The sequence below is a fragment of the Scyliorhinus torazame genome, chromosome 8, assembly GCF_047496885.1.
Source record: "Scyliorhinus torazame isolate Kashiwa2021f chromosome 8, sScyTor2.1, whole genome shotgun sequence".
NCBI classification, from domain to species: Eukaryota; Metazoa; Chordata; class Chondrichthyes; order Carcharhiniformes; family Scyliorhinidae; genus Scyliorhinus; species Scyliorhinus torazame.
Window position 1 is genome coordinate 151,942,479 of NC_092714.1, and position 12,611 is coordinate 151,955,089.

The 12,611-nt window shown below is 48.0% G+C and overlaps 1 protein-coding gene across 6 annotated transcripts in view; it reads right to left on the minus strand.

Moving 5' to 3' along the window:
* Nucleotides 1-12,611, minus strand: part of dgkh (diacylglycerol kinase, eta) — an 857,220-nt gene that overhangs the window by 165,580 nt on the left and 679,029 nt on the right. For all 6 annotated transcript variants that reach the window (XM_072514377.1, XM_072514378.1, XM_072514379.1 and 3 more), the window contains one exon: nt 8,399-8,495. In XM_072514377.1, coding sequence (XP_072370478.1) covers nt 8,399-8,495 — 97 coding nt within the window. The remainder of the gene's footprint in view (nt 1-8,398; nt 8,496-12,611) is intronic.

Sequence of the window (12,611 nt, forward strand, 5' to 3'; positions counted from 1 at the left end):
TCAATTATCCACAACAAAATCGCTCATTTTCATTTAAAAAAGCATGAAACTTGGTTCTTCTTGGATAACAATACCCTTCCAATGAATAAATGACAGGAATTATATACTCTATTATATGTCAGCTTAATGTAACACCCTATACTGCAGCCATTCAACCTCTTCATCTCTGCCAATGCCTTATCACCACTTTTGTGGTAGCTCCACACTGTGCTGACTATTTCACAGATATTGAATATATTTCCGAATCAGCCCACTGCTCCACAGATACTCCTACTTAAAATTCATTGCTCCCAGATTATGTCCACTAGTCAGTAAGAGGGCACAAATCAAAACTAACCACAGGATTAATAGGAAAGTGAGAAAAATAAACAGGAAGATTAGAATGTGGAATTCTCTTCTGCAAAATGTCACTGAAGGGCAACCTCTAGATTATCTTAAAAGAGGATTAAGACAGCTACTTGAAAAAGAGGAACATTAAAGTGTAAAGGGAGCCCACGGGAATATTATGAGACGAAGTGGAGTCGTCCAAAGAGCACCACTGGCACAGATTTATTGACTATACTGTGAAGCTCTATGTTTCTGTAGATTGAATCTGCCACTACAACAAAGAACAAAGAAAATTACAGAACAGGAACAGGCCCTTCGGCCCTCCCAGCCTGCGCCGATCCAGATCCTTTATCTAAACCTGTCAGCTATTTTCCAAGGATCTACTTCCCGCTGTTCCCCGCCCGCTCATATATCTGTCTAGATGCATCTTAAATGATGCTGTTGTGCCCGCCTCTACCACCTCCGCTGGCAAGACATTCCAGGCACCCACCACCCTCTGCGTAAAAAACTTTCCACGCACATCTCCCTTAAACTTTCCCCCTCTCACCTTGAAATCGTGACCCCTTGTAATTGACATCCCCACTCTTGGAAAAAGCTTGTTGCTATCCACCCTGTCCATACCTCTCATAATTTTGTAGACCTCAATCAGGTCCCCCCCTCAACCTCCATCTTTCCAACAAAAACAATCCTAATGTACTCAACCTTTCTTCATAGCTAGCACCCTAGCCCAGTTATATTAAATAACTAATTAATTCTAGATGTAGTCATACAGTTCTTTAAAATTTATCATTCCATTTCAGAGGAGATGTGCGAGGCAGTTTTTTTTTTTTTAAACACACAGAGGGGGGGGGGGGGGGGGGGTGAGTGCCTTGAACATGCTTCCGGAGGAGGTGGTGGAAGCAGATATGATAGCAACATTTAAGAGCATCTTGACAAATACATGAATAGGATGGAAATAGACCCCGGAAGTGAAGGTTTTAGTTTGCACAGGCACCATGAGCAGCGCAGGCTTGGAGTGCTGAAGGGCCTGTTCCTATGCTGCACTGTTCTTTGCCTTTTGTCTTTTATCTATTTGGGTAACTTGCATGCTTGGACATTTTGCTTGAGATAGCATCGCCCCATCAATGATATTTATACCTATACTGTATAAAATACCTTACATCCATGCACTTTTCCTGTTCACCTGACTTGCCGGTATCTTGGTTATCATAGAATTTACAGAAGGAGGCCATTCGGCCCATCGAGTCTGCACGGGCTCTTGGAAAGAGCACCCTACCCAAGGTCAACACCTCCACCCTATCCCCATAACCCAGTAACCCCACCCAACACGAAGGGCAATTTTGGACACGAAGGGCAATTTATCATGGTCAATCCACCTAACCCGCACATCTTTGGACTGTGGGAGGAAACCGGAGCACCCGGAGAAAACCCACGCGCACACGGGGAGAATGTGCAGACTCCGCACAGACAGCGACCCAAGCCGGAATCGAACCTGGGACCCTGGAGCTGTGAAGCAATTGTGCTATCCACAATGCTACCATGTTGTCTACAGGAGAGGGTAGGGTAGGTGGGGGTAGATGGGGATGGGGCCATGACATATTACCTATCTAAACTGCATTATGGGGGAGTTAGATTAGTGGTGGGAGTGGTTGTCCACCTGGCTGTGGGCAGATAACCAATTCAACCCCTTCAGGACTAAATTACAAGTACTTTCCCAATGCCAAATGAATTTCCCATCCAGCCAGAGTGCTCATTGCTGCCAGAAGGCCATGCATGAAACCATGGCCATTTCCCAGGGACAGGGCAGGCAGTCAGAGCCAGAGGCTGAAATCTATTTGGAATCCTCCACCTCAAAAATCAGCTGCAACCATGTCAGTACCCTCTGCAGTGGGAAGGGACTTTCCTCTGAATTCAAAGCCTTGACCTTTCGGATTTCTTACCTACCTTGTCTACCTTGACTGGAAATGGAGGCACCTTTACACCATTCTACCTTCTTCAGCAGCTCCCACCCCTGACAGTGGGGTCCAGGACTCCTGGATGGCTTCCTATTGGCCCTCCAGAATGGAGAGCTGTCCTTAATTGAACAGGACTCTATGGGCGGCCCTCTGGTTCCTGCTGCAGATATCTGTGGGTACCCAATCCGCATTTCATCCTGACAGCAGGATCTATTATCCTAATCAAAAAGCTCAGCCCTACATATTTTGAAGAGAGCTGTGTCGATACAACATTGTCCCAGGTACGGCAGAAGATTTTATTCACGTCATTCATTTCATATTCCAAGGCGGAGGGTATCAGGAGGTACTCTGACTAACTAACTCCTTTCAGAAGGCAGGTTCAAATTCCTGGTCTGTTCTAAGACAGCAGCTGTGACGTTTGCAGCCATTACTCTAAGAAGCCAAGGGGCAGGAAGCATGAAAAATTGAGTAGCATTTTCATTCCCGAACCCCATCCAAGTATATCTGTGGGGACGCTGGACGAGAACAGGAAGGTGTTTCACTTGAGCGATTTTCTATGGTCAAAGTGTCTGCCATCAATCTGCCTCGACTCGTACATGAAGAATGATAATTTCAAAATCACTGAACTGTAACCCAGCAACTCGGAATGGGCAATAAATTCAACTGTACCAATGTTGACCATGTCCTGAGTTCATTATTTTTAAAAGCCTCAAAGATATCAGCCAGCAGGTCAATGAAGATAAAACTGACAAGGGAGGATGGATGCACATGAAACAATTAGATATGTCTGATTAACCCCTTGGGAAGAAATTATTATAGCTGGCAAAAAGCTTGAACTTGTCAGAATAAGCTTGAATTTATATCGCATCTTCTCAGCCCTCACAGAAACATCTTAAATCACATCCCACACAATCTCTGACTTAAAATGTAATCAATTTTTACACAGTGATTGAGCGGACTGGAGGCTGGCTCGCAAAGGAGTATGGCTGATCGGCAGATGCAGGGGAAGGGGGCAGGGGAAGGGGGCGGGGAAGGTAAAGGGGGCGGGGAAGGGGGCGGGGAAGGGGGTGGGGAAGGGGGGGCGGGGAAGGGGGCGGGGAAGGGGGCGGGGGCGGGACCCCCCCCCCCAGGCTGGTCACGTGGAACGTGAGGGGGCTGAATGGGCCGGACAAACGGTCGCGTGTGTTCGCGCACCTGAGGAGTCTGAAGATGGACAGGGCCTTTTTGCAGGAGACGCACCTAAAGATAGGAGACCAGACGAGGCTGAGAAAGGGATGGGTGGGGCAGGTGTTTCATTCGGGGCTGGTAATGAAGACGACGGGCTGGCAGTGTTGGTTAATAAGTGGGTAGCGTTCGAGGTGGGGAGTATTGTGGCCGATCTGAGGGGAGATATGTGATGGCGAGTGGGAAGTTGGAGGGGATGTCGTTGGTTCTGGTAAATGTCTATGCCCCAATTTATGATATAGATTGTATAAGGCAGGAGATTCCTGACTTGGACACACTTCGGTTGATTATGGGGGGGGGGGCGTGATTTCATTTTGGTTATAGAACCGAGCTTGGACCGCTCGAGTCCTAAGTTGCTGATGGTGTTGGCAGTGGCAACGGAACTGGGCGGTTTCCTCCCACAGTGCAAAGATGTGCAGGTCAGGTGGATTGGCCATGGTAAATTGCCCCATAGTGTCCAAAAAGGTTAGGTAGGGTTACAACGATAGGGCGGAGGTGTGGGCTTGGGTTGGCTGCTCTTTCCAAAGGCTGGTGCAGACTCGATGGGCCAAATGGCCTCCTTCTGCACTGTAGATACTATGATTCTATTAACTGAAGGTGTTTATGGAGCTTATAGGAGGGGGAAGAGGGTGTGGACCCATGGAGGTTTAGAAGACCGAGGGCGAAGGAGATTTCATACTTCTCCCAAGTGCACCAGGAGTACCAAGATTGAATTTTTCGCGTTAGATAAGACGTTGCTGGAGGGTGCCTCAGTGTGAGCACCGAACTGCAACAACCATAGGTTTGCACGGTGGGGTGGGTTTGGGTGCGAGGTTTCGGGGTTGGTGGCAGGCAAGGATTGAGAGGCTTGGCGATCTGTTCATAGACCATAAGAACATAAGAACTAGGAGCAGAAGTAGGCCACCTGGCCCTTCAAGCATGCTCCGCCATTCAATGAGATCATGGCTGATCTTTTGTGGACTCAGCTCCACTTTCCCGCCGGAACACCATAACCCTTTATTCCTTTATTCTTCAAAAAACTATCCATCCTTATCTTGAAAACATTCAATGAAGGAGCCTCAACTGCTTCACTGGACAGGGAATTCCACAGATTTACCTTTGGATGAAGAGGTTCCTCCTAAGCTCAGTCCTAAATCTACTTCCCCTTATTTTGAGGCTATGTCCCCTAGTTCTGCTTTCACCCGCCAGTGGAAACAACCTCCCCACATCTATCCTATCTATTCCCTTCATAATTTTATATGTTTCTATAAGATCCCCCCGCCGCAACCTTCTAAATTCCAACAAGTACAGTCCCAGTATACTCAACCTCTCCTCATAATCCAACCCCCTCAACTCTGGGATTCACCAAGGACCAATATTTACCTCAGCCAATTTGTTTTGTTTTATATAATTGTAGAAAGGTTTCCTCCCACGGTCCAAAGATGTGCAGGTTAGGTGGATTGGCCATGATAAATTGCCCTTAGTGTCCAAAATTGCCCTTAGTGTTAGGTGGGGTTACTGGGTTGTGGGGATAGGGTGGAGGTGTTGGCCTTGGGTGGGGTGCTCTTTCCAAGAGCCGGTGCAGACTCGATGGGCTGAATGGCCTCCTACTGCACTGTAAATTCTATGATGTTGGCTTTTATACCTCCATTTTGAATCTTAACAGCCCTATCAGTAAACTCTCCTAAATTATTTTTCCTTTACCTTTTCCCCTAATTTTCCTAGTCAGTGAACCCATATCTTCATGTAATAACCTGCTGGTTCGCTTTCCATTTCTGTTTTTACTACCCATTTTATTCCTTTTAGTATTACTGGGCCTATTCACTGAGCTCTCCTCAGTCACTGTACCCTGTCCTGTGGCCCTTTTCGATTTTTGACTCTGGCTTCTCTGCCTTACACTTTCCCCCTTACTGCCTTTTGTTTCTGTCCCCATTTTACTTCCCTCCGACTTCCTGCATCGATGCCCATCCCCCTGCCACATTAGTTTAAACCCTCCCCAACAGCACGAGCAAACACATTGGTTTCAGTCCTGCCCAAGTGCAGGCCGTCCGGTTTGTACTGGTCCCACCTCCCCCAGAACCGGTCCCAAGGCCCCAGGAATTTGAATTCCTCCTTCTTGCACCATCTCGCAAGCCACGCATTCATCCTTTCTATCCTGACATTCCTACTCTGACTACCTCGTGGCACTGGTAGCAATCCTGAGATTACTACCTTTGAGGTCCTACTTTACTACCTTTGAGATCCTAGGGGGCAAATTTGCGAAGTTGGAGGACCTGGTGGAACAGTACCAGGGGGAACGGCTTAAGATACCTGCAGGACGGAGACTTTGTAAGGAGGGAGGTGCCATCCGTTCCTGGGCTGCCGGCCCTGGGTTGCAAGACAAGGTGCTGTTGGGGGATGAGAGAAGGCAAGGGAAGATGTCCAATGTCTATAAGGAGCTTATGGAATGTGAGGAAGACCTGGTGGGAGACATAAACCGTAAGTGGGAGGAGGAGCTGGGAGGGTGGTGGGGGCCAAGTTGTGGGCAGAGGCCTTGCGGAGTCCTCGTTGTGTGCGAGATTCTGCCTCATTCAGTTCAAAGTGATAAATAGGGCGCATATGACAGTAGCAAGGATGAGTAGATTCTTTGAGGGGTTAGAGGATAGGTGTGGGCGGTGTGCGGGGAGGCCCGCGAATCACATCCACATGTTCTGGTTGTGTCCAAGGTTGAAGGGGTTCTGGCAGGGGTTTGTGGATGTGATGTGAGGTGCAGGGGGTGGAGGTGGTCCCAAGTCCGGATGTAATGATATTCGGGGGTCGGAAGATCCGTGAGTCCAGGGGTTGAGAGATGTCTTGGTCTTATCTCCCTCGTAGCCTGGAGAGGGATTTTGCTCGGTGGTCAGAGGTTGAAGCAGGTCAAATTCGACTGGGGGAGTGTGAGTGAATGGGTTCACCAGAGGTGGAAGCCGCTTATTGATTTCTTTAAGTGGGTTTGTAGGGTTAGCGGGGGGTGGGGGGGGGGGGGGTGGGGGGGGGGTTTAAAATGGGGATGGCGGGATGTTGGAAGGGCTGGCATTAGGGGAGCGGGGGGGAGTGGGCGTTGGTTGTTTATAATGTTTGGTTGTTCTTCTGCTTGGTTTGTTTATATGAAAATGCCTTAAATAAAATATTTTTTTCAAAATTCACACAGTAAGATCCCACAAACAGTAATTGTACAGCATGTTTTTTGCCAGTGAAGAGAGGGAGAGAGAGAAAGGAATGTTGGCTCAGGCCTCTGGTGTCTTTTATGTCCCCGGAGATGAGTATTTGGAAAGAAGGGTGGGGGGTGGAGTCGGTAAAGGAGGGTTTAACCCTAGTACTCCATCAAGGTATGGAGCAGGTTTAATGGATCAGTCTTTTCCTGACTGTCAAGACATAATAGACCTTTAGAACGTTTCACAGGAATGAACAGGACGACTGGAATGAACAGTTCCCACAAACTGAAGAAAGGAACCATGCAGGTGTGATGTTGAACAGGTTACGCATGGGAAGAAATCACTCAGATACTGTGGGCAGGATCTTACCAGCTGTGAGGAGGCAGCTTTCTGGTGGTGGAAAGAGAAGGTGTGAACATGGTGCATAGGTCAGCACCTCCATCATGTTGTTGGCTCCAGCTGATTTTGTCAGAGATGGATGAGCAATGGAACCAGCGATCTGCCTCACAACTGGCCTCTTCGGGCCATACCTTGGAGGCTGCCAGAATCTTCCCAGCAGCAGACACGTTCCATGTGTGGGCCAAGTGCCAGCGGAACTCCCATTATTTATCCCCCTTACCCACAGAGATACCACAGGGCCACAGCTATCCTGTGGAGTGGCTCTTCCTCCACAATGGTGGCCTGAAGGCTGTGGCCACAAATAATTATGACATTTTCCTCCATCTTCAGGAAGTATCTCTTGGCGGGGCTGCCCTCCCATTGGGCGAGTCAGGTACCCGTCCTGCCAACCATGCTGATTTGGAAGGTTCATAGAAGTTTTTTTCATAGAATTTACAGTGCAGAAGGAGGCCATTCGGCCCATCGAGTCTGCACCGGCTCTTGGAAAGAGCACCTTACCCAAGGTCAACATCTCCACCCCATCCCCATAACCCAGTAACCCCACCCAACACGAAGGGCAATTTTGGACACTAAGGGCAATTTAGCATGGCCAATCCACCTAACCTGCACATCTTTGGACTGTGGGAGGAAACCAGAGCACCTGGAGGAAACCCACGCACACACGGGGAGGATGTGCAGACTCCGCACAGACAGTGACCCAAGCCGGGAATCGAACCTGGGACCCTGGAGCTGTGAAGCAATTGTGCTATCCACAATGCTACCGTGCTCCCAGAAACAGTCGCCAGTAAGACTGCAGAGCCGGGCAGCCAGGCAGCACCTGGTTTTGATCTCCACCTCTGAAAATCTTTAAAGGCAGTAAGATTCTACACTGACAGTACCATCTGCAGATATCCAATACAATTCTCTAAGAAACAGGAGCCTAACTTCTCATCATTTGAATGCTGACTTGGTGGGGGGGGTGGTGGAATGGAGGTGCCGTGGTGGGAAGTGGCAGGGTGGGGAGGTAGTGGTGCTTAGGCACTTGATATTTGGAGAGGACCTTAGAATGAAGCAGAATAAAAGTGACAATACTACAATTCTGACTGTTCCAGATGCGAGAACACAAATATCTGTTGTGACAATCTACAAACTTTGTCACACTAAAGCTTTGAACAGTCCCAACACAGTTAATTGTTAAGAGAACGTTTCAGGTTGAACTTACTCTGATAACAACAATCAGGGACAAGTACATTCCATAATTAAAGGGATTTAATGATGTTTCAATAAGAATGCATGTCTTGAATGAATAGGCTCTTGTTGTGCTGTGACTGGTTTAACACAATCGAAGATGTAAAGCATTACCTCAAGTTGCACCTTTTGTTCTAAGTTCTTATAGGTTCGCTGAAGTAACTCTTTGGTGCCCAGCACACCATACCACATCATATTCTTGGTCCGGCTTCTGCACAAAAAAATTGAGAGAATATTCAGAATGGTACAGGAGTTTCACTAATTATTTCACAATTTATTGTGGTCACATATGAAACAAAATGGGATTTTGACTGACTATTGATCTCACAGGTTTTGTTCTTCACTGTGCAAAGATTCCCTTTATTTCAAACAGATTGGTGATAGCTTCCACATTGAGGCATTCTGGTAGCTTCCACTGTATTAATGAGATCTATTTGTGGAGTATTTTTGGGGAGACTCTGCTCCCCAAACACTACACTTCACCCGTTGTGAGAATGACAGGTTAGGTGGATTGGCCATGCTAAATTGCCCTTAGTGTCCAAAATTGCCCTTAGTGTTAGGTGGGGTTGCTGGTTTATGGGGATAGGGTGGAGGTGTGGACCTTGGGTAGGTTGCTCTTTCCAAGAGCCGGTGCAGACTCGATGGGCCGAATGGCCTCCTTCTGCACTGTAAATTCTATGACAGCAGAGATCAGGGAACAGAATTCTAGCCCCCCAGTTACATGGCCCATGTGTACAACTAGCAAGGTTCTGGGATGGCAGTGGAGTCAGAGTCCTCACCTTCAACAGGAAGAAGCCTGTCCTTCGTCAGTCATGAGGCTAGGTCAGTTGAAATTGTCAAAACACAGGCCAACTGATTTTTGGTAGACGAGAGTATTAATAGATACAGAATTAAAGCAGGCAATTAAAGCAGGTATTTGAAGTTAAGATCCAGATCAACCTGATGCAATTGAATGGAGTAACAGGGTCAAAGCCCACTCCTGTTCCATTTGATGACAAGATATTACTCAGCATGGAAATCAGGTGATTTTGCTGTTTGTTTTGAAGTTTGCTGCCGTTGAAGGGTCAGTTTTGAGAGGTGTTGGTGTCTTGCTCAATGGAATCACAGACTGGCGAATTTGATGTGAAGGTCAACAAATGAAAAAATGAAAAATGAAATGAAAATCGCTTATTGTCATAAGTAGGCTTCAAATGAAGTTATTGTGAAAAGCCCCTAGTCGCCACATTCCGGCGCCTGTTAAGGTAGGCTGGTACGGAATTGAGCCGTGCTGCTGGCCTGCCTTGGTCTGCTTTAAAAGCCAGCTCTTTAGCCCTGTGCTAAAAACACACTGGATTTGTAATGCTTCTGATTGAATCGATGTTCACTGAACTGCTATCTCATAATACTCTGCAACAAATATAGAGGGCGGGATTCTTAGTCCAACGCCGAAATCGGGGAATGCGATTGGGCAGAGAATAGCTCCCGATGGCAAAATCACGGCAGGCGCTGGTTTGACGCCGATTCGCGATGCTCCGTGTCCTTGAAAACGGCATCAATGCGATGCAGGGTGCACGTACTCTAATCACTGTTTGCATATTGTTTGTGGCCGCACCCACGATTCTCCACCTCCGATGGGCTGAGTTTCCGACAGTGCGGTCCACGTGTGCTCTCAAACATTTTGAACCTGGCATGGTGGCTGCGCGCGCGCAAGAGGGAGAGAGAGAGAGGGAGGAGAGAGAGAGAGAGAGAGCGAGAGCGAGAGCGAGAGCGAGAGCGAGAGCGAGAGCGAGAGCGAGAGCGAGAGCGAGAGCGAGAGCGAGAGCGAGAGCGAGAGCGAGAGCGAGAGCGAGAGCGAGCGAGAGCGAGAGCGAGAGCGAGAGCGAGAGCGAGAGAGAGAGAGAGAGAGAGAGAGAGAGAGTGAGAGAGAGCAAGAGTACGGACAGTGTCCAGCACCACCATACTTCGCTGACAGTCGTACCGCTGGCTGGGAGGCTTCTGCCAGGAGGAGTAGTCACCTGATGAAGGAGCTGTGCTCCAAAAGCTAGTGATTCGAAACAAACCTGTTGGACTTTAACCTGGTGTTGTAAGACTTCTTACTTGATAAATACAGGTTATTTCTTATTTGCACACCTTTTATTCCTGTCTATATCTTACTGCCTTTATATAACTATTTTTTTCTATTACTAACTTTGCACTGGTGTTTCCTTCTAATATTTCACATGTAATTGGTATTTATTTCTATTACTGCTCTAATGTTGGTAATCCTTACATTATGATATATTATCTAAAAAGCACCATTGCTTAAATTTCAAATTATGCCAGAAAGAGGTCTGGATTAGCCAGTGATCACCAGCATTTCTTTCAGATTGGCCACTTCACTGGTAATTCTTTTGTCTTTGTTACAAACTCTGCTCTCAAACATTTAGATGAACACTTTCTCATTGCACAAAACTTTTGATCGCACTGCTAGAGAAGTTACTGCTGTACAGCAATGATACAGAGGAAAGAGCTTTGGTAAGATAAAACATTGGTTCTCCAATCCTTTGGGAGGAATGGCAACGGTGGCTTGAGTATATAGAATAAAGCACAGAAGAATGTATGAGGATAGAGAGTGAGAGAGCAGAGAGAGTGAGCACGCGAGAGAGAGAGAGCAGTGAGAGAGAGAGAGATAGATAGATAGAGAGAGATAGACAGAGAGAAAGGAAAAGAGACATATTTGGAATTTTACGTAAAGTGATTGAAGATCTTATTTCCAGTGCCTCCCACAACAGCTATATTCATGGATTCATGATTCAAAGCATCTTCTCATAAATGCTGAAGTTTTTTTTTTTTTTAAATGTATTCTCCTCCTTTTCACATTTTCTCCCACATTTACATCCATCAACAATAAACAATAATCAGCAAGATATGTCAATCCCCATAATAACAACGATCCCATCCGTCCACCAACCCCCAAACCTCAACCCGCATGTTTACATAAACAAATGACAGAAAGGAATCAGGGATTACCCGTAGTCACCCTTAATCTTACACCCCCACCCCCAGGTCTCCAGCTCCTCCTGTCCACTGCCTCTTGTAAAACTCCTCCTCCCAACCTCGGTTCCTTCCCCCCCAACTTTCCACCACGGCTAGACCACTCGGACCCTGTTCTGCCAGGCTCCGATGGCCGCAGCCCCTCCCCCACCTCACTCCCGTTCACTGGCCGGCTTAAACCGGCCAGCGTGGAGGCCCCCGCCCGGGTCCCTTTCCCACTTGCGCGGCCCTAGGAAAGCCCAAAGATCCCCTTTTAGCACACAAACCCCGCATATCCACCTACACCCCAAAAAACCCTCATTTCGAGTGCAAGTCCCGTCCCTTCCCTTGTCCAAATATATACCACATTGGCTCCTTTAGTCTCTACACCCATGCGCAGTGATACAAAAAAAGAAGAAAATACAGTCATGAGGTTACATCGGCACATGGCCATTCCTCAATTTGTCAGTTCTGCCATAGTCCTTCTGCTTTCGCAAACACCTCCGCTGCTTCCGCCGTTCCAAAATAAAAGTCCCTGAGCTTGTAAGTCACCCTCAGCTTCGCTGGATATGCAATGCCGCACCGCACCTTGCTAATGTACAGTGCCCTCTTCACCCGGTTGAAGGCAGCCCGCCTCCTCGCCAGCTCCACCGTAAAGTCCTGGTATACACGTATACCAGCTCCAGCCCACTGCACCACCTGCTTCTGCTTGGCCCAGCTCAGGACCTTCTCCTTCACCCTGTACCTACGGAAGCACAAGTCACTGCCCTTGGCGGCTCACTCACCTTTGGTACAGGCCTCCACGACCAATGAGCCCGATCCAGTTCATATCGGGAGGGGTCCTCCCCCTCCCCCAATAGTTTTGCCAGCATCGCGGCAAAATACTCAGTTGGCTTCGGTCCTTCAACTCCTTCGGGCAGCCCCACAATCCTCAAATTCTGTCGCCTGGATCTGTTTCCAGGTCTTCCATTTTTCCTCGCAGATCCTAGTTAGTATCCATCACCTTCCGCATCTCTTTCCTCATCAAGGCAAGTTGATCACCGTGCTGCAATAACGTCTCCTCCACTTCCTTCAGCGCCTCCCCTTGCTCTCGCACCTCCGCCACTGTGCTCGCCACCTCCGTCCTCACCGGGGAAACCGCCTCATCCACCAGCATACTCAAAACCTCCCTCATCGCCTTCCTCATCGACTCCATGCATTTTGCAATCTGCGCCAACTGCTTTTCAAATTCCGCAGCCATCACCTTAGTTATTTCTTCAGCCGTAAGCAGTGCGGCCTTCCCTGGTGCTCCAGCCTCCATTTTCCTTGGTGACCCCGCGTTGACCTTTCCACTCCC